This window comes from Anopheles funestus, chromosome 2RL, assembly GCF_943734845.2.
Source record: "Anopheles funestus chromosome 2RL, idAnoFuneDA-416_04, whole genome shotgun sequence".
In the NCBI taxonomy this organism is placed as follows: Eukaryota; Metazoa; Arthropoda; class Insecta; order Diptera; family Culicidae; genus Anopheles; species Anopheles funestus.
Window position 1 is genome coordinate 26,129,005 of NC_064598.1, and position 22,843 is coordinate 26,151,847.

Consider the following 22,843-nt stretch of genomic DNA (forward strand, 5'->3'; position numbering starts at 1 on the left):
AATTATTGTGCAGACCATATTAAAGATGTTTATATTTTGCTCATATCGTAAATAACCGTAGTGAACGTGACAGTCTAGACAAAGGCTTCCAATCAAGCAATTATGCACACATACTTTACAACCTAATTATATCATCTTATTAACAACTTTTAAGCACAATTTAAATACAAATGAGGCACATATATCACTCACACTTAGTCTCGAAGTTTTTCACTAACGTCTCAATGCTGGAAGCCACTTGTGGACATGCTTCCCGATATTGATGAATCTGATTGACACAAATTAAACATCGTCTCAAATTAAAATACTTGTATTACAACTCATCAAGTAATTTCCCTTCATTTCTGGGAGTTCGAAAGAGAATAACATACGTTGGTCAAATCTCTCTCACGCCTCCCTATCATCGTTCGATAGTTTACGTTTTGCTTTGTTTGTAAAACTAATGATATTCGGGTAGAATGAAATTTAAAAGAAAAATACACAACGAAAACGACATCCTCCGAACGGTTGCAACTAATGAGCCCGAACACCTTAAATAAACGTTCCGATCACGTCGACGATTCGATAACAAATTATTGTCTTTAATATATTTTTTCCACATTCGTGCCCGCTTCCAGGTACCAGGCGGTGTGGAACAGTCAACCACCTCTTCACTGCGATCACACTGCTAACCGCATAATTAATGATCAACCTTCGCGCCCCAAACAAAACCCCCGATAACCCTACAATCAGGGGCTGCTTTTCCTGTCTGTCTCTCTCTCGGTAGGCGCGTTGTTTCCGTTCATAGCTGTGCAGTGTACATATCCATATATCACTGGCCAATTTTCGATAACAGTTCCCAGGTGAAGCGAACGCACAGCCCGAGAGATACTCCGCTATCGATAAAAACTGTTCCAGCGAACGTATTTGCATTAGGTAACTTAGGGGACAAATCCGGGTCGGCGCTTATATGGTGAAGAACCATAGAGTTGGGAAGAAAGGGAAGCGAATTCTTCTCCACCAACGGTCTTCGTGAGATGTTTCGTGAGAAAGTTCAAACCGGTCGGCTAAAGAACAGAGCATTGGAGTTCATTTAATAGCATGTAGGCATGTATGCTGACTGCTCTATTCATTTCGTCCAATTTGGTGTCCCTGGTGACCTCGCAAATAGCCTGAGTCCGCTTATCTCCCCCCTCAGGTGGAGATTCTTCCACCGAAACCGTGCGAACCACAACTTCAACGGTACGGTGCGTACTGATCACCATGGATAACGCTTTTTAGCGGACATTTGTCATCGTTTTTCTCACCTTTTGTGACGCTGTGCGCCCCAAAACCATCTGATCACCCCGCCAGGACCCGCGTGAAGCGTGGGCAAAGTGCGAAGATTATCCAACGATGGGACACAGCAATAAATAGCGAAAGCGAAACCGCAAAACTGTAATTATCGGCATCGGACTTGTGGCAGAGGGCAGGACCCGGCCAGGCTGTCTAGCAAACGAATCAAGAAACCACCAGTCAGTGCAGCGCACGAGAACCAGTCACCATCGGTGTGTTTGGTCAAGGAGGTGATCCCTTTCGGCGACGATTGCGATCTATGGCCGCGGAAGGTCTTCGAAGGCTAACCGTCGGTTTCATTGGAGCAACGAAAAAAAAAGCTTGGAACTTTCTTGCGTGACGTTCGGGGCACACTACAAATCCGATACAAACGATCCCCAAGTACCTTCCTGGCAGTGAATGGCTGGCGGTGAGAAACGTCCAACATCGTTTCCCGCAATAGATAGCATTGTGGAAAACAAACAATCATCTTCCATTATCGAATTTGAAGGATCTAGCGCTTCACACTTTTGCGCTCGCACTCGGGTCTCCCGAGTATAGAAAAGACACACTTTACCTACCATCGGGAACCTTTCGTACGGTCACCGTCTCTCGATGTGAGACATTGTGCAACTTGTTAAAGAGCTCAAAGAAAGGTGTCTACGACAACGAAATAGTCAAACAGGCAAAACGTACCAAGGCACCGTGTTTGTGTGATCGCAATCCGAAATGCTTCCAATTGCTGCGAGGAAAGTATTCGCCTTTGGTTCTTGCCATACGCGCTTGGGGCCGATAATAAATATTAATAACCTCCGCCCGCAGACCATATGCAGATGTGATTGAGCACATTCGCTTTAGAATCCTGTTAAAAACCGGAGGCACTGCGCCACAGATGCCAATAATGCTTACCGGAGGATTACACAGCTCCTGTAAGGCTACGAAACAAAAGTCCCTCCGTGTGGCTCCGTGTGGCGGTCAGTTGGACACAGGCGGTTTGGTGGAATCTTTTAGATGCAATCTTCCTGGTAGGTAGGACCACATTGCCAAACGATGGCGACTTGTCATTCCATGGTCGAGCGGTACCGATAGAAGCACCTTGAGCGGAGAGTGTTCCATTGGAAATCTCCATTTTGCAGTACACTTTGCTACCAGTTCGGCGGTGCCCAACGCTACCAGACGAAGTTACTTTTACTGATCGATCGATACTGATTTGATTTCAATTGCTTCGTACGTGAAGCAATCATGGTGGTGGTGGTGAAGCGCCATGCTGGTCTAGAGGCTGGTCTAACGTGTTCGGAAAGTGCTTAATCCGTATCAGATGAAACGATGGGAAAAAAGGGAAAAAAGGGACCATTATGCTAACGTATCTGTATGAGAAGATTTGCGGTATTTAGTAGCAATGTAGTATTTGAGTTAGTAATTACCATGTTATTTCCAGTATCAGTTAAGTATACTATGACATACAAAAAGAAATTTAACTAATTGCAATTTAATTAAAAAAACAATAAAGTTAACTGAAATATAAATAACTTCATTTCTTCCTCAAATCACATATATCAACAAAACGCAAATCCAGAATGATCTTTCCTTGAATTATACGAAACTAACCCTCTTGATGCAATAATTCTATCGTTCTATATTTGTAGCATTAACATCGTGAAAGATTGTTGCTACACGGATTTTCCGGCAACATACATCCTACTACTTCGGAAACCATTTGTTACCACACGTACTGATACGATTAATCATGGTCTCATCGATCGATACAACGAGCATGCCATTCGGGACAACTAAATTCCATAATCGCATCCAACAGTCAAATCCATTGCAGCCTGCATTGTGAACATACGGTGCGCGTTCTTTTAGGAAGAACTGGCCCCCCCAACCCCAACGAGTTCGTAAGAAATTGGAGCTCCAGCTAGCCACAAGCTCATACATATGTTTCGCACCACCGCAACGAGAGACAGAGCAGCAAAAAAAAAACAACGAACGCTTGAAAGCCCTGATTTATGGCCCTTCGTGTGGGCCTCCCAACAAAGCGCTCCCATTGCGACTGGTGGAAAGCAAAAATTCAAATTCCAAACCTAACGTGCGGCGGTGGAAGACAAGGGCAATCCTTCTTGCCATCGCGATTTCATTCGCGATCGCAATCGGACCAAAACATCGAAGCCTAAACGCAATGCTGTATTTATGGTGACGCCTTCGCCGGTGCAGAACCGCCATAAGCCACCAGAGCTAAGGCTGGAAATCGCTGGAAAAACTATCGATCAACTTCATGAGCATAAGGTGGTGGGGGTGGGGAAGGGGGATCGGAGAATGCAACGAACGAACGAATATCCTCAATCCTCACCTTTACCTGTTCCCGGTGCGCTTAAGGCTATGGGCGATAAAAAGGTTATTTATTTTCCAATAAGTGTGATTTGGACTGCATTTATTTTCAAATCATTATATCTTTACTTCTCTCTTTCATCGGGCACGCGCCAGAAGGAAGGTGTACTTAAAGGAGTGCCATTTGATTATGAAGCACAAAACGCAATAATGAAATTATGTGATTTTAACATTCTTAACAGGGGTTTATATCCGATAACGTAGTTTTAATTATAATGCTTTAGAAATTAAGCAACACAGAAAGAAATGAATTTCTTTGTTAGAATAATGAGATCTAATTTAATCTAATTTTTGAGTTATATTTTTTAAAATTTATTATACTTTTATTTAACAAAGTAATGTAAGTAATGTTGGAACCGGATGGTGGGTTAGATTTATCAATTTTAGGAGATTTTTAATAGTGCAAGAAGTCCATATCTAAAAGGATTTAAGATTTCTGATTTATATAAAGTTGCAGTAACATATTTCCGTATGATCAAATTTTGTTTCTCAATAAAAACGACCAAAGATATAAATTCACATATTTAAGCCAATAATAACCAGCCATATATTTTGATATGAATCTCCATCAATAAATTTCATTCCACATTCTAAGCTACGTGTGGTGAAGCATGTTGCAATTCACTACCTGAATGACATACTGCACACAGCTTCAACGGTAACTTTGCTACGATCGTTCGATCGGACTTCGCGCTGTACCGTGTTAAGCCTTTGCGAAAAGGATTACGGCAATTGGTCTTCAAGTACGCCCCTGCACTGCAATGCACACGTGCACGAACGAACCGAACCCCTTCTGTAATACGCTACGCATTAGACGACGCGTGCAAAGCATTGTTAGACACATCGCCCCTGTCGTGATTTTGCCCCGATCGTACGAGTGCAATTTCACACACAAAAACACCTGCAGTGCAAGACAATCCTCGGCACATTACAACAGTGCCGAATGGAATCAAGTGCCGGTACGATCGGTGCACTGCATTGATCAAGTGTCAAAAAGCGAAACAATCCGTATCTTCCCGAGCCCCATTCCCGGTCCCCCGTACGGAGCCCATTCTCCCGCACGGTGACGGACATGAGCGTGGAATGTACGACCGATCCAAATAGGTTGCGTAGCGTGTAAAATGTGGCCGCTGGCGGTGCTGTACAGGCTGCGCTTGTGGTGGCAGTGATATATGGAAGCGCATTACGCGACGCAGGTATGCGCAAATTGAAATTACCAATTAAGACCAGATATGCAACGGTGCGCACACCGTCCAGGGAATCGGAGAAACGAACACGATCGAACCGGCGGTTTGAAAGTGAAGACACAGACGGCGCAGGGACAGACTGGCGAATGGCGTATCATCACTCTTCTCATGGGCTCGTGTCACACTTCACCTTGCCTTGTCCTCACTCTGTCCCAGGCGAAGATCGCAATCGCAATGCCCCAAAATGGATGATAGCATCGGTGGTTTTTAGGTTATGCCCCGGATGATGATGTTGCTGCAGATTCGCGTACGCTTTGCGTACCAAAGTTCGAATGCGCCTTTTTACGCAATTGCGCTCTTTTTGTATCGCTATCGATCACGCCCGGTGCCCTTATTGCGATGGAAAAGATCGATTGTTCATGCCCAATGTTGGGGCATTTTCTCGTTCGTTTAGAAAACAACTGGCAGGAATGTAGTGCTAAAGGTATGGGTAAATCTTCTCTTTACAGCTGACTTAGTTGAGTTCAAATAGATTGGATTATATTTAGGAAGAAAACACGAAAATGGAAATTGTAAATTAAGGATCATAGTGCGTAAGTGAAATAGTGAAAACAAAGAAAGGATTAGAGAAACAAATAGTGAACGAGCGTTAAACAGAACATAGAGTTCGACGACCAAGGGAAAGGTGTGTAAATTTGAGAAAAAAAAAGAAAAAAAATAGAAGAAAGAAAGGGACTTAAACCGATCAAAAATTTATGTAATAAAACACGATAAACAGTACAATGAGAGGATATGGAGTGCATAATACATGAATAAGTATAAAGCTACTAATTAGGGATCATTCAACTATCAAGTAACGCTTTTAGGGGAGAGGGAGGTCCGTCATATATTACGTATTCGACATTTTTTTAGCATTTAAAATATTTCGTTTTAAGAAAGATTAAAGGAGTCAATCAGAAGCCTAGTTTTGTCCTCTCGATATTAGTAATACCAGCAAAGTGCAGCATAAAATAAGGATAAAGAATAACTGTCGAGTAACTTCAACATTACAGCAGGCTTGAGTGCGGGTGTGAAGTCTTCCTGAAGATCCATCATCCAGAACATAGTCTAGCCTCAATTTTTCAATCCTTCTCAAGTTTGCTAAAATATGAAGCGAAAGTAAAGATGAGTGCAATATTTTTATTTAAAGTCAATAGAATTAGCTAATTTGAAATAAAAATAAACAACAGATATTATGTAATAACTCAATACTTTCACCATTATTCCATCCAATTCAATCGCCAATCCAACCTGAAATGTTCCAACATCGCTAAACATCGATCGCCGGCTTGATTGATAAATAAATCAAATCTTAGCTACATGCTCATGCAGATCAGTATCAACTTAAAAGCCCAGGCTCGATTACGAGCCAACGGTCGGTTCGGTATGCGTTCACAACAAATGGAAACAACCCGCCACCGGTAATAGCCGATTTTTATCACCTTCGAACGGTAATTCTGGTATTTTGCTACCATGAATCGCTACGATCCAATATATTTTCCCCCTCCGCCTTGGTTTCAGCCGCACAGCGTGACGTCCCGTGCCGGACATCTTTCGGTCCCATCTAATGCGACCTACGAGTCTATAAATGCCTCATAAAAATGCGATTTCGTACCGTAGTGCTTAAAACAAATCAAACCGAATACGCCGAACGGTTTCGCTTCTGCTGGCTGACCGGCCAAAAAGGCCAGGATTAAGTTTCTGGTTCAAAACCTGGCGCGACGACAGACCCGGGCCACGCTAGGACGTCCCACAGTGTGCGTTCTAATCAGGATCCTCATCCCCTTGGGGATGATGACCGTTGGCACACGACGACTGCTTGACTCCCTCGCGCTGGCTTTGATTTAGCTGTTTTACGAGCTAAATATTTTACGACGAATAGTTGCTCCGTTCCGTAGCACGACAGGTGGCTGAACGGGTGACTTTTTACTACGACCACGCTTTCCAGTTGCACCGCAGAGGAATCTTCGACATTTCGGTTTCGGTCACGCTGTTAAATTAATTTATATGTTATGGAACAATATTCGCCCATCATTGTCTTGGGTTGGGGTGGACAATGAGGTGGATTGCATTTTTTTTTACGAGCTAGCGCCTAATGGCAGCAATGGTGGTTTAACCATTTCCGAGTCACAAACGATCGATCCTGTCGATCGACATAAAGACAGAGAGGGAGAAAAAAACACAACCCCAGTAGTCCCGCTGGGATCGAATTCGTCTCGGACCACGGCCTATTCACGGGGTCGCAATTTCATCCCATTTCAAGGAACCTTACGCTACTCCCAAGGCGTCGAGGCGATGATAGACCCCAGAAGGGAAGCATTGAAATATATCAAAACGAGTTTATCAACGTACCACACCGCTGATGCTGGTTTTGCCCGGCAAGGTGTTGGTAGAATTATTAAATTTTGATTTGTCGATTCGGATGGCCCGTCGCCTTTTTACGATCGCGTCCGCTACACGTCGAACCGGATTGTCGTAAATGTGCCCCGCAGCATGGATGGTGCCGTCGACAAAAATTTACATTCCACCGCGACTGGTTCCTGTTGAATTATTTTGACTGCTGCACAATGGGCGAAAGCAAACAGAAATTAAAAATTATTGGTTTACCACATATCCCTGTCCCGCTGCTAGGACGCTATTGTTCACTGCAGCACGGCATGTATGTGGCACGCGATATGACAACGAATTTGAACGGTTTAGTTTTGCTGTTTGGGTGTTGGAGGATTCTCCCACACGATCAAATGCATTGAAAAATGTGGGTTTATTTCACTTTTTAAATTGCAACTTCTACCTACAGTGGTCAGATTAAATTATATCATAAAAGAATAATAAATTAACCAGAATTGTGCAAAATTATGCGTCTCACAAATAAAAATCGGTTTTAGCAATGTTTCTATTCAACTGAAACGAATAAGGCGAAACAAAGTACTTCGAAGCAAGTAATAAAAAATAATTTTTCATTTTTTATACAAATCTTTATCTTTGTTTCATGTCTAATGTCATTGTAGATGCAATAAAAATAATACGCATTTATTACACCGTCAGGACATGTGGGATTGATAACATCAACGACCCATTACCCAACCGTTTTCGCTGTCAGTTACGTGTATCGAAATGAAATCGAACTGACAATGAAATCAATTTGCAACATTAGCAAGGTCGAAGGTGTGATTGCTCGGACACATTCACATTAAATGCAGCTCCCTTTCTTAGCTCCCTGCAGCACAAAAAAAAACAGCCGTCGACGTATCATCAATTAACACCAATCCTTCACACCAAATGAAGGTGTTATTTATTGCCAACAAAGCTACAGTTTGCAACGGGGAACGATCGATTATCAGCCTAAACTGCAACTGCAAACTGCAACTGCTGGCTTGGTCATCGTGTGCTGCATACTAGTGCCGCTCGCATCACCATTCCCATACCGTTGCTGCATTTACCAGATCACCAGTCAGCAGGGAACCATAAACTACCGTAATAACTTAATAAAGCCATTAAATCGATTGCAATTATCGGCTGACAGTTTCTCATCAAACTTTTACAGCTCACTTCTTTTCAAACGATCCACTAAGACATCCGGACCGTCAGAGGAACTGGGGGGTAGGGTTATGTTGTGTCGTTGTTGATGCTGTTGAATGAAAACTCTTCAAAACTCAACCCAAGGGTTCACGCGATTGAAAATGCTCCCCAGGAACCGAAGCCGAAGGGAGTTTGGAAAATTAATAGCTCCATCATAAATAACTCAATAGGCAGCTCGAGTACGGGGCCCCGATCGACACATGCAACAAAACGGCATTCGTATTGAGGAATGGAAGCAGAGGACGACGCCATGCACAGACATATGCACCAGACGCATCTTGCAGCGGGTTGCAGCAAAACCATCGCACCCCCAAACCATCATGATCATGATCGGGTAATGCATTTGCAATGTGGGAAAATGCAATTAGTTTTATATTTGCTGTGCAGCTGCCTGGATGCCACTTGGTACTTGGTTTTCATGCGCTACGATTCAACGACGTTACGAAAAACAGTCCGTGTTGGTCGTATGCAACCTGTTTGCTACATTCATTCATAAATAATTGAAAAGGAACTTACCGGACAGTTTGTTGCGGGAGCGAAACGTTACAATATCAATGTGATGGGAAAATTATGTTACCATTCGCTGGGTCGTTTTGCTTTTGAAATTAGTTAGGGGAGAAGAACAAGGCAGTTTTGTTTGGGTTTTAATTAATTTTTTCCCTTCTTCATCCTTGCGGTTGTTGTAAGCTTACATAGTACAGGGTATCCCGAGAATTATTTCAACGGGTTTCCTTAATAATTTCATCGTCCCATAATTTCAAAACGGCATCTCAAAAATCGTGAAAATCGTCCCGAAGTTTCATTTTCAGTACACCAATTTCAGTTCATTACAAATGCATTTCAAAAATATTTTTTGTCTAAAACAAATTTTCCATTTAAATATTATATCAAAAATAGGAATTGAATATTATATTACTGATGAAAAATGTCTATCCATATTGCTGTCTGTTTTGAACCATTTTCTCTCACAACTACCTTCAGAGTAGATAAAAAAAGTATTAATTATTTCCTAATATTAGTTATTATAATAAAAATTTCTGGATTGTTGGTTATTTGTACTTCGGTCTAAAATCAAAGATGATTATTATATACCACCATAAATATCTTAACTGTATTGTATTACTGACGCATTTTCATACAAGTCATAATATTTTTTGCGAACAATTTGCTTCATTTAAAATCGTCAAATACCTCTAGGATGAATGTAAAAATATTTGGGACGCCATTTAAAAAATCTCTGGACGGAATCCAATAAAACAGGATATAACTTAAACTCAAATATATCTGGAAACTCCCAGGGTTAACCGTGAATTTTCTACGGGATACCCTGCAATGCATGGTTTAAGTGGCTTCGATCTGCATTTATTTAACGAGTTAGGGCAACTGAAATTACAGCATTTAACTTGATTTCATTTTTCGCTTGTCATTCACGTACTATTTGCATAAACATTATTGGAAAAACCTATTCGATTGCACAAATGGTACGGAACAATCATACGATTAAATTTCTTAATCAAACCACCACACCAATTCACAACGGTTGACTCAATCTGTATGTTCATCAACTTGTCAAAAGGTTTGTGCCGCAAATGAAGCGTGCGTAATCACGTAGCACCTTGCGTAGAACATGGTCCCCCGTATAGGGTGATGCACTCGATTGCCACCACCCGTCTTCCGAGCCGAGCTGTCCGCGTGGTTCGAACCACGATCCGACACATCGGCCAAACGGGGACGAAACCGTGAGAAAGCATAAAATTGCGCCAAATAATGTTACAACCGGATCACCCGCTGGGGTAGACCAAAACGAGCCTCACATTCCATTGCGATGGCAGGTTGGTCTAACCTAATGCACTCTCTGCACTATGGCGGCAGTCAGCACTCGGGCAGCGGAGCGTCTCATTTGACCAAATTTGGATCTACCTTGCATCGCATAATCAAGCGCTTTGACGCCAGACCAACGAAACGCACGGAGTAAACCCGCTCATTACGGGCGTGTTGCAACGACCTTCTGACAATAACAACCCAGCATCCAGTAAGCGGGGTGAAAAACCGTTTTAATATTCCTCATTACGCCATAAACAGAATATTTCACTAAAATATGTGCTCACTATGAATTCGTTCGGTTGGTGATACCTTTTTTTTGTTGTTGTTGTTTATACGTTGCTCTCATAATTAGCGCAAATAAAATGAAGAAAAAAAAAGACTTGTCCACAACATCAAGCGACTAATTAAACACCCGAACGACCGGGCGTTGAACTAATTATTTACTATCCGGAACGAATCCACATATGCATAAAATCGGTAACGTGGGTCGCGAATAGGTTGCTGACGCCTTCGTCATTCAAAAGGACAGGATTTGGGTTTTGGATTTCGGAGGAAAAAAAAGTCGCGACACAAAACAACTTTTCGTCCGATCCTTCGCAATGCAGGAACAATCAATTCTGCATCCGAAGCGGAGTGTAAAAGTGCGCTAAGGATGGCCATAATTAAGAAGTCGTTAATACATACTTTTACATACGAACTTCCATCCCACATGAACTTGCTGAGAGAAAGATGGACTGCAAGTTCGAAAGGAAAAAAACCCCGCGCACTTCGTCGTGTGATCTACCGGAATGGTCAACCGTTTGCCAACTGGTGAAACTTTCGCGCCAATCCCACACACGCACATTAAAAAGAATTAATTTGGAGCAGTTTTTTCCCCCTGCGTTTGCTTCGTTTTGGACTTCATACAATGGTTCAGCCATAAAATGCGCTAAATTCCAGGGTCATGGACAGTGTCTGGAGCGTAATGGCGTGGTCGCTATTCTTCGCGTGTTAATTGCTAACGCCTGTTTTGTGATCGAACGCGATCGAACGCGAGCTGGCTTTGGCCTCCGGGGACCGTTCGAGCGATATCGCAGACCAATGCAGAGGGACATAAATATTCGGACGGAAATTTCACGCCTGTTACCCTTTACGGTACGGTGGGTGTGGAACTATGTGGATGCACATTAATTTGGGGCGTGCAGCTGAAAGGTGTCGTGAATGCAGCTCGAACCGCCCAGTGATGCATCGTTAGGAGAGTATTTTTTTCGTTTTTTCTTGTTTTTTTTTGAGAAATACATCAATTGATGGCTAGTTTTTTTGGAGTTGTGGTGTAAAGGTGTTTGAAGGAATATTTTTGGCTAAAGTCTGAAACACGACCCCCCCCCCCACTCACGGGCACTCATTTGAGTGACTTTTTTTCGTGCATTGTGGTTCGAAATCGGTTGCGTGTTTTTTTAATTATGTTTCGAGACACAGACACCTGAGGGAAGAAAATGTAGCAATTGGTGCCATCTATCGATCACAGGTCAAAGATTGGCGATCCGTTGGAGCTTTCGCGAATAGCTTCGGCCACAGACATGGTAGCGATTAATGGTGCATGGACGAAATCTAGCCACAAGTGCCATCTAGCCATGGCCAGAAGAAAGTGTGGCGATATCTTGGATACCGGCGGAGCTATGGGGCAAAGTTGGGCCAAAAATGAGGAAAATTTTACGGTTTCACAAACAGCGTATGGAACTTGGTTCCTCGATGAATAAATGACTTTTCACTATGCGAAAACCTCCTTACAATTTAATAGTAATTGTAAAAAAAATCAAATTCAGGCCACATTGCATAGTCTCCGAACCACCCTGTACGAAAAATTGACACGCAGATGAGTGACCGTGAGTGGGGGGGGTCGTGTTTCAGACTTTAGCCGTTCTATGGACATCTCTTTTGCATTCTGGTGTGCTTAGAAGTTGAGTAACCCTGCAGTTCAACCACTGCCAAATTAAACTTAAACAAATTTAAACACACTTTAAGTAGTTTACTCATGTTTTTGTCTTTTTTTTAATAATAATTAATAATTTTGAGATGAAAAGCCAACATAAACACCCATACCTAATGTTGTCCCTTTACACTGTTTTGCCATCGTTTCTAACCGAGGCGTCGAATACAAAAGTAAAGTAAATTGTAGCACATGTGTAGATTGTGATCATTTTTGTGTTTCGCCATTTGCATCAATCTTAATCTTGCAACGAACAGGAAATGCACAAAACATCGCTATGTAGTACGAACATCGGTATCTTCCAAGAAGGCCATTCTTGGCAAACCTTGGGCTTATGTTTTCAATTTCAACATTTGTTTTATTTTGTTTTACAAAAAGGCAAATTTTTGCACTCAATCGAAATCTTCTGCACCATCAGCGAGATGCGCTTGGGTAGGTTTGGTTCAAATCCAAAGCGATCGGTTGCGAATGCGTGCGGTACATGCGAATTGATCGTCGAATGTGTCCGGGCTCGCTGCTACATGATAGTGGTCGAATTCGAAACTGCACATGCATGTCGATCTTAAGCGATGATTTTAACCTGCTGTGAGGTGTTTTGCGATCGCTAAACGAATTCATTTCCGAGTGTGTAAATCAACCCAATACTACCCGATCTTGATAGGCGGAAAAGGAATATATATGTGCTCCGATATTCTACATCTGCTTGATATGGTTCCAATGCATGATTGCCCGTCATGTTTTGGCCGAATCGAGACATGATTTATTTGACTGGAATTAAGTTAAAAAGTTACCAATGGTAAACAAAGCAGGAAAAGAAATAGTTTTTTGGACATGTTTCGAGTGGATCTTCAAGCCGGACTGATTTAATGTCAAGCTTTTTGGTGCTATTTTATTACGACTTTCAAATTTTGTGGTACCTTTTTAAAGAAATTTTGTTACAAAGGTGTTATATGCACCCATATTTACCCAAAATGTAAGTTTTATTAGCTCCTCAAACATATCCTCCAGTTGCCAGATGTATCATGATGATGGGGTTCCCAGACGGCTCGTTCCTACGTGTTATTTATTTAATTTTACGAGCTCGTTAAGATTCCATTAGCACACCCAGAGGTTGGTACACATTTCTAATCATACCTGACACTAATTTTGCTTATCGATATTCATCGATTAATTGCAGCAGCTCCCTGGGACGCCAGACGATATCTATCGAAACATGCACCGGGCGTTCCATTAGCTCGCGTACCAAACGCGTATTGCTGCTAAACGTGAGGAGTAACTGCACCGGTAACGACACTGTTGATAACCTGCGTGAACCTGCCCGAGGGGAGTCCACTGGTAAAGTCTACAAGACATCATCATCACACACGTACCGTGTATCCTTGTCGGCAGTTTTTTTTTCCTACACGCCAGATCAATGATCGAAAGCTCTGCACTGCTCATGTCAAACGGTGTTATCGGTGCGATCTCTCCACACCGTCTCGGACACGTTGTTTCAAACACTTTGTACGTCAGATTGGTCTGAAGATGATTAGCCAGCCCCAGCGGCTGATGGGGTCGGGTGATTCTGGTTATAGTCTGCAGAAAAAAAACCAGCATGAACAGGTTGCAAACTCATTCTGAATTGCCAACTGCCGGACTTTGGACGCAAGATGGTCCGATAAGATGCTGAACTGAGCACGACGATGCAAAGATCAATATTTATATGTTAATTAATGTTAGATAACCAAAGACACTGCAGTCCAGCAAGGGTTGCTGGGAAAGTGCGGCAACAACTCCTGGGCTTGAGATGCTCCACAAAACCAACGATACGGCAAACCAGCTCTTCGTCACAGGACGTTATACGCGCCAGACTGTATTAAAACAGCCATACTATTAAATAAAACCTGACCAGCATCTGTGTGTAGTTGGGCAGAGGTTTATCACCACCACCGGACAGTGATAATAATTTATTTTCAGTGAAAAACTGCACCCGATTCTATTACCTTCCTCTTCACTCGCGTATGTACTGTTGTACTTCAGCTCATGTGGAACAACAAGTTCCACTTCCTTTTGCCGGGGCCAGTTATCGCACCAATAAGCGTTCGAGACTCACGAATGAGTGCGTGTGCATCGGGCCACATATAATCTGCTTATCGATGTGCTTTAATCTGAGACACCCGACACGTCCATAGTGGAGACGATCTCTGAGGGGACTGAAGAAGGTAATGTAGAAGCGGAGTTTGAATACGATCAATTCTCTCGCTGGTCCTCATACCCCTGGAGGATATAAAAAATGCAATAGGAATACTCCTGCAGGATGCATTCCGTCTCCCATCTCGCAAGACGATACAATAAATGGATGCGGGGCAAGGATGCAGATGAGTTCCAACGATCCTCAGGCGTTCGGCAGGACGTTCGACTAAATCGATAACTTCAAAAGGCCAATAATAATAGGGCATATCAGCGCAACCTTAGCTGCTCCACATCTGCCCAGCTTCAGAGGATAGTATAAATAGTTGCTCCCCACTGTCCTGTCAGTTTCGGATGAAAAGTGTAGCAAATTTTTCACCTTAATGGACGCTGTAATTAAATCATGCACCGGTGCCATCTTCAATTCGTTTCTCCGCTGTATGACAACGAGCTGGCGGTGGCTTCGATCGGAACCGGAGTACTGTCCTTTGCTGTATCTATCTCCACTCGATTTGACCGGAGAAAGAAAAACCATTCGGCAAACGTAAGGTGATAAAATATGCACCATTTAGCACTGTGGTGCGCGCGCGCGTCACAAGACACCGCCGCCAAGAGCAACATGAGGCATTAAAGCTGCGAGGCAGGGTGAAGCATTTTAAACACAATTTTTCCGCTGGCATGAAACGTATCGTAGTCAATCGGTGGCACTGTCATTAAAATAAATCAGTTGCAGAAATGATCTTTAAAGGTCCACCGTCTGGTGATTCTGTAAATCATTCCATGGGGCTGATGGGTTGGTGGCAGTGTGGTGTCTGGAATGTATGTAACTTTCGTAGCACACTGGAACTGGCATAGCTCTTCTAATGAAGTACCTAATGGTAGACAAAAACAGGAACCTTTTAATTTATTGCACACTGCAGCAGCCCATCCCAGATGGACGATTTAAACGAGGTGCTGTAAATTATAAGCGAGATGGCAAAACAGGTGCTTCAGCTAGCTAATTTATGCAACAGAATTACTGTTTTTTTCAAACATTTGCGAATATCGGTAATAAAATGCACCTAACATGGTTTAAAAATTCTGCTATTTAAATTCTGCACTTAAAATATTGCTATTCAATTATTTACTACCAAAAAGTTACAAGGTTCGTTACTGTACCCTCGTTTAGCTCTTTTGTTTTTACTTTTTCTCTAGAATTAGCTCATGTAATGGAAATTGAAAACAAAACAATATATTTACCAAAATAAAGATTTTTCAATTATTTACTATCAAAATGTTACAAGGTTCGTTGCTTTATCCTCGTTTAGCTCTTTTGTTTTTTTTATTCTCTTGACTTAGCTCATGTAAAGAAAATGGAAAACAAACGCAGAAAATGTTGTAAATTTTATGAGCATAAGACAGATTATTAAATTAATATGATTAGGTCAAAAAAGGTTTAACTAAAAATTCTTACAAATTGTGCTGGAACAGGATTGTTCCCTATTTACGTAATCGAACAAAACGCTTGAAGGCAATCAAATTTCTAAAGTTTCTCTGAACCATATTAATTCCATAAACCATAAATTCTCTAAAGCATATAGAACAGTAAAGTATTCAAGAAGGAATATGTGTTTTACGAACGATTATTTTTTTCAAAATTATATTTTACATTTTTGTAAGCATATAACTAGTTGATTACGTCTCAAACGGATCACCCTGCTTTGTTTCGACTGTAAGCAAGTTGCCCATTTCCGCTTGGTCATCAATATTTTAGAGCTGTGTTAACCACAACAAACAATAACAAATTTAACCCGCTAACCAAAACACAGTTCAATTAAAAGGTGTCAACATATTGAGCCGTTCTAGCTCAGTACATTTGTGCGGTGTTAATTGATTTATAGGTGAAACAGTTGATGGTGAATGGTTGATGGGAAATGTAGTTTAATTTTCTTTACTAAATGTAAACGGGAGATATCACACTGCTAGTTCGTTTCCACTAGCTTCTCCAGGTGGTTGTGAATAAATATAAAAGAAACCATTTTTGTTCGCTAGTTTAACCTGATTTAAGTGAAGTGTTGCAAATGACGCGTCAATCATACTCACAAACGCGATACGAAAAGTGCATGATTAACAGTGAACCTCCCAGTCAACGCCGCCAGTTCAAAGTGCAACTCAAATCAATGTCCCAGCCACCGGTGTACCACGCCCAACCGAAGCGGCAAACATTTGCAATCGTCTTCCAATTTGGGGTTTTTTGGCCAAGAATGCAAACAATGCATTTTCGGTGCACATACTGTTGCCACCGAATGCTGGTAGTTTTACGTTATGATACTGAAGTACGTGTGTTTTTCTTTCTCCCCCAAAATCCAGCTGACGGTCCGTTTGATCCGATCCCCCTTAACGGTGTTCCTAGTGTGACCGAGGACTTGCGAAAAAAAAAAAATAACAACCAACCACATTCTACGCACATCATGCGTCATCAGGCGGCATTCAGTTTGCAATCGTATCGCGATCTGTTGCGACCGGTATTTCGTGTTAAGGTGTTAAGCTTTACGGTGTATGCAACGTCATCCTTTTCGGTGTGCAACGTATAACACGGCAGGGCATCCGATGACAACCGGATAATGTTCAAACCATGCTTCAATCAACGCAACTGACGAATGTCGGACAGGCTGCTGCAGTTAAACAACGGATACGTAGCAATCTCGACGGTGAAAGTGTCATTCCACATTGCTCCAAGGATATATGAATGTATCGTAAAATGAAGGTGTACTCATTTTACTGCCATGTCACCTTTTCAGTACAAGAAATTGTATATTTTCAATCATTTGCTTCTTACTTACAGATATGCAACCGTGAATAGTCTTCTGATTTCAAATGAAACTTTAAATTAATACGTTTTACTGACAGGTTTTTGTAAGGAGCATTTTCCCAATAGCTAATATCTATTCTATACTCCTTTTTCTCTTCACAGCAAGGTCAATGTTCATTTAACAAAGACTATGCAATTGCCAACATTAGCGAGTGGGCGATCATGCCCAAAAATGAAGATGCACTAGCATTTGCCTTGTGGAAGGTTGGACCAATTCCAGTCAGTATAAATGCCGCACCAAAATCGTTCCAGTTGTACAGGTAAGAAAAATACCCCAAAAATACCCCAAATTTTCCCTTTTTCCTGTGGTATATATTTTCCTTTTTTAAATATCTTCACAGTAATGGCATTTATGATGATGAAGCATCATGTGATAACTCGAAAGTGAATCATGCAATGCTTCTGCTCGGCTACACTAAAGATTACTGGATACTGAAGAACTGGTGGGGTAGCTGGGGAGAGGACGGTTATATGCGTTTGGCCCGTGGAAAAAATCTCTGTGGCATCAGCAACTATGCTGGCTATGTGACGGTTTGACTTAAGTTATTAAAAGAAACATAAACACAACAGATTTGTTGTGTTTTATTAAAAAAAAAACACAAAGATCGTTGGACTAATTTAGTTGTGAAATTTATTAAATTTTAAATTACTTTCTTATACTGCATTGACTAAAGATTCTCTGCTCCCCTTTCGACATCGATGTATTCCAATTTGTTGTACAGTTTGTTACGCTCATATTTTATCACACTAACCGTATAAGCCGGTAACAAAAGATAGTAATGTATTCCACCAACACGATAGAACATTTAACGTCCATCGGTTTGCCGAAATTGGATCCCGCATCCAACATGCCGGCCCTTTTTCTGCACTCATCGCAACGCCGTTTGTATCGATTCTGCTCGAGACGTAAACAATCATGCATAAATTTAACTAATCTGATGCTGCTTTTGCCAGTGGTAAAAACAGAAACACAAACCCCCGAAAAATTGGGCTACATCCAAACGGGAAGGTGCACATTGCAATTGCTTCGAATCGTATACGGTGTTCGAGACCGGGAGAAGGAAAAAAAAGAAAAGCCTTACCACAATGCAAAACCATTCCGAATGAAGTGTGAAAACGTCTGCTTTTTTCATTTGGGATGTAAGTGGAAGCAAGAAATGATGATGACACCTTTCGCAAAAGGTTGTTCTTCCACAGCAGAACTCACTTAGAATCGATCGAAGAAGAACCAGCCTCAGAAAAAAAACATGCTCAACCGTTCGACACGATTCAAACCCAATTGTGGGCTGTGTGTCTGGCTTTAGTAACAAGCAGACGACAAAGGCGGCCACAAACGGTCTGTAGCAAATTTTTGGGTGGAGGACAACCGTTTGCCAAATTGTGTTTTTTTTCCCAGCCTCAATAAGGTGCACGGCTAAAGCCGTGAATTATTGCAAATCAAAAAACATTTATTCCAACAGAATATACGACCACGGCAATACATGTGTGTGTGTGTGCGGTGATCGACCCGGAACGGAAGCGTTTTCAGAAGCGACCAATGTTACCGAGCAATTGACCAAAATGAGGACAGTTTCGATGCGGTATCGGTATCGGTATAAAATATAACCGATCGTAAGTATACGGTAATTTTCGGTCATAAACCCATCTCAGGATTTTTTTGTTCCTCATCCCTGTATTAGTTGATTCCTATGGTTAAATTGTTAAATTTCAAAATGACAGTTTGAAAACCATATACAGAGAAGAAAGAAATGCAGAATATACAAGTTTTAGGAGATACGCTGATTTTTAAATTTGTACAAAATTGAAGCAAAAAAGAAACCAATTGATTGGTTTGGTACCTTCTAGTTTGATGCAATAAATTTAAAATAATTTTAAATTTTGTTCATTATTTCGCCGCCTTATGAATCTTACGAAAAAAGTTCATATGCACCTTCAGTGAAGGCGTTCCTAGGCTTTACACGATTGGAATTCAAGTGAGGCCTAAGATATCAAACCAAGATCTCTTGTTGTTCGTCATCAGAAGTTCTTCTGCAAGTGTTCGATTGTGAAGATAGTGTAGAATTTTCTTTTCTAATAACTTCTTCCTTTATTGCCACTTCAATCTCAAGAGGTCTTGGCATAACATTTTGGATTTTTTTTTGATTTTATAAAGCTTTATTTATACTCTAAAGCAGTGGTCCCCAACCTATGGTCCGCGGACCACTGCTTAAGTAGAAGTGGTCCGCGGAAGAAATTTTCGGTCGTTGGACCGATCATTTTAATACGTATTGTTTACCATTTCAAGCGTTTTTACGTGACGAAATCGTTCTACACCCCTCGATGTGTCAGATTGCGGACAATTACATTTTTTCCTAATGTTTTATTTAAAAAATCCGTTCTTAGATGTCTCATGTGGGTCGCGATATACTTATGTCGAACAAAAAGTGGTCCGCGGTACTAAAAAGGTTGGGGAGCACTGCTCTAAAGGACTACCTGTATTTCTTGTATAAATGAAAAAAAAGTTAACTTAATACTCGTGTTATAAGATTCACTTTGAATAAAGCAGCATATATGTTTCTTCATTGGCTTAGAAGCTATAACTTTTAATACAACTCCCATTGTTCGCCTACAGTCATATTAAACGAACGGAATTCATCGTTTAAATTTTTAACACCCTTTACAAATTGCACATCCACAAGATGGTACGACGGTTTTAGTGCAAACGTTCGCAAGGAATTCAGTTTCCCAAAATTCGATTACTGTTTTCGCTTCTTCGTTTTTTTTCCATTCTTCAACCATTACTTCACGATCTTCCAACGGCGCATTATCATTACTCAACCGGTATCTTTCGCAACGCAGCGGATACGCTAACGCCTTTGAATTGCCTGCTAATTGACGATGAAATGCAACCGATAAGAAACACAAACCCGAACCGTGTGCACTTTTGACACCACAAAGCCCCACCAACGGACTGGCCGGTGCGTGGTACAGCTGGCCAAGCATACACACACACAAACAGGGTGAAGCTCATCGACACCTCCGGTTCCGGCAGGGCATCGGTGCCCAATGTCTGCAACAGGTTGCTACCATGGACCCCGCCCGCAGTCGCATTGTATTCGGTTGATTTCGCGCGTCGCGAATCGGAACGCTTCAAAGCCATTGTTCGACATTTCTCTATCTTGTCGAAATGCATCAAAAGGTAAAATAAATAAAGTGCATCAGACAGCAGCAGAAGCAGCAGCTCCATGAAGTATGCTTCCACTTTTGGGCCAACTGGCAATGGGTTGGTACGGTAAGATATGGTGTGCGGCAGGAAGCAGGAAGCGGGATTTGGTTTACAAATGATCAACACTTGTAAGACGTCAGTGTGGCAACGGATTGCATTTTTGCGGTGTGATGCATCGATATGTTTTGGTAGGAAGACCGATGGCAGGGTTATGGTTTAAACTTTTGCAGTCAATTGCTGTGAGTGATTTCAATGATTAATAAAAATAAGTTTAAAAAAATCATCAAAATTAGAATCAAAATTAGGTAAAATCCAAGATCTTTAATTTACACCTACATCGAATTAAGGAGGATTATCGTTATTTTTTCAAGCTTGTATTGAAAGCTCTCCTTATTTCACTTTTTCTTTGCATAATAATAAGAACGAAAGGAAATTTATTAGTACAAATTGTGAAGTATTTGTATTTTAAATACTTTTAAATTGTATTTTTATTATTCAATTTAATTTTTATTAAAAATAACCCAACGACCATGTATTTATGCTATTTCTTCATTCTAATAAGATCCAATACGTTAAAAAATATTCTAAACGCTGCTCATTAAATAAAACAACAAAAAAGGATTAAAAACTGCGTAACGGATTGCTTGCATCTCGTTAGTTACAAGATACCATAAATCAGCGACAAACAAGCCCAACCACACTGGGTGGTCAGCTTACCTCATTTAGAACCACATTTTAAGCTTTCAACACCCGTGTGTGATCTTCTCCGCTTTGGGGTAGGAGTTTGGATAGTAAGTCAAAAAACAACCTCTCACCAAAACATGATAAATCATTCGCCCGCTGTAAGTATAAATCAAAGCTGGTTAGCAAACTTACCACTCAAAAAAAAAAACGGGAGCCTACCTACCGATAAGAATGTTTGAACGAGGTGTGCGACCAAGTAATGAATCTTCTATAAGCGGCTTTTAAATATTAGCTTAGAAGAGAAGAATTTTAAGCTTGTTTTGCATGTTTGCATGATTCCCAAAAAGCTGATTCAAAAGCTGATTTTATAGTTTTAAACATTAAAATGTCCTGGCAGTGATGATGAATGTAAGGCTCGACTATTAACACTTACTTTCCAACACTTTTGAATCACTTTCCTTGTTGCTCTAAAAATTGAGTTCCTGCATTTGAATTCTTCCTTTATTTGCACACAACATCTGCACGTGCATGACTTCCAGTGCCGCCTTTCATGTTTTCGCTCATTCTACATAAAAGTTGGCTAAGCTTTCGTTATGACCTCAATGTTTACACAACCTCAGGCATCGCGTCATGCCTGTCGAAGGCTCCATCAATCGTTCTCGCTTGTGGACACGGGAAAGTGAATAGTTTGATGGACGCATATATGCAATCCGTCACCCATCATCCCGACTCATGCGAACTTTAGCATGATCCAATTGGAAGGATCGCGCAGCACAAAATGAAATCATCACGGAACTGACGCCACCGAGACGGTCTTCGCGATTCCTCACTACACCAGTCTGTTTCTGTTGTGTTGTTGAATTAAATCAGCACTAATTGGTACATACACATATTCGTGGCAGTACATGCAAAACGTTGGCGCCTCATAGGTTACCTAAGCTGTGTTTTAAGCACGAGCCTTTATGCGTTGGCATATGGTTTTTTGCACAAATATTGACGACCGAATAAACGGCATCTCTTGTATTGTTTTTTCTTGTTGTTTTTTTTTTCTTCCTTTGTTAAGCCAGCCAAAAGATCACAGTCGATCTTCAGCTCGTCCGATGCATCTTCATTAGCTTGTATTTACAAATGGAAGCTTACATTTACTTTAGCCGGCTGGATTGTGTCTGTCGATCAAATTTGCTCTACTATCGTTGCTTTGTGTCTCGTGTCTTAAGGTGACCCACTGGGCAGACTGTCGTATGATCTTTAAACATTCGCACACTTCCAATCGCCATAATCAGTGAACTTTTCCTTTTCTCTTGCGTCTTGCTTTTAGCTTGATTTATGGGACATGAATGTTTGGGCCACGCCGGTTTCGACCATGACACGACCGCGCGAATATTTGGCGTCGTGCGTACAGATTGACTCGGCCATCGGCCACGAATTCGACATTACGAAAAATTAGCCAGCCAAACCAGACTAACACACACACACACCCGAATGACCCTCATACTGGTCACGTGCTAACATTCCATTGTTTCATTGGCCAGCATCAGAAGGCCAAAAGTTCGCGAGTCAACAGTGCGAAAGTGGTCGCCCCGTCTATAAGAGCGGGTGTGCGTTGATTTGACTGATCGGTTGGTTCATTAGGACGGATTAGGTACGGGATTATC

At 41.5% G+C, this 22,843-nt stretch overlaps 1 protein-coding gene across 1 annotated transcript in view; it reads left to right on the plus strand.

Moving 5' to 3' along the window:
* Positions 1 to 17,836, plus strand: part of LOC125765276 (uncharacterized) — a 45,612-nt gene extending 27,776 nt beyond the window's left edge. The window contains exons 3-4 of the mRNA XM_049430224.1: positions 17,402 to 17,559; positions 17,641 to 17,836. Of these exons, the coding sequence (XP_049286181.1) occupies positions 17,402 to 17,559; positions 17,641 to 17,836 (354 nt within the window). The remainder of the gene's footprint in view (positions 1 to 17,401; positions 17,560 to 17,640) is intronic.
* The last annotated feature ends 5,007 nt before the right edge of the window (positions 17,837 to 22,843 follow it).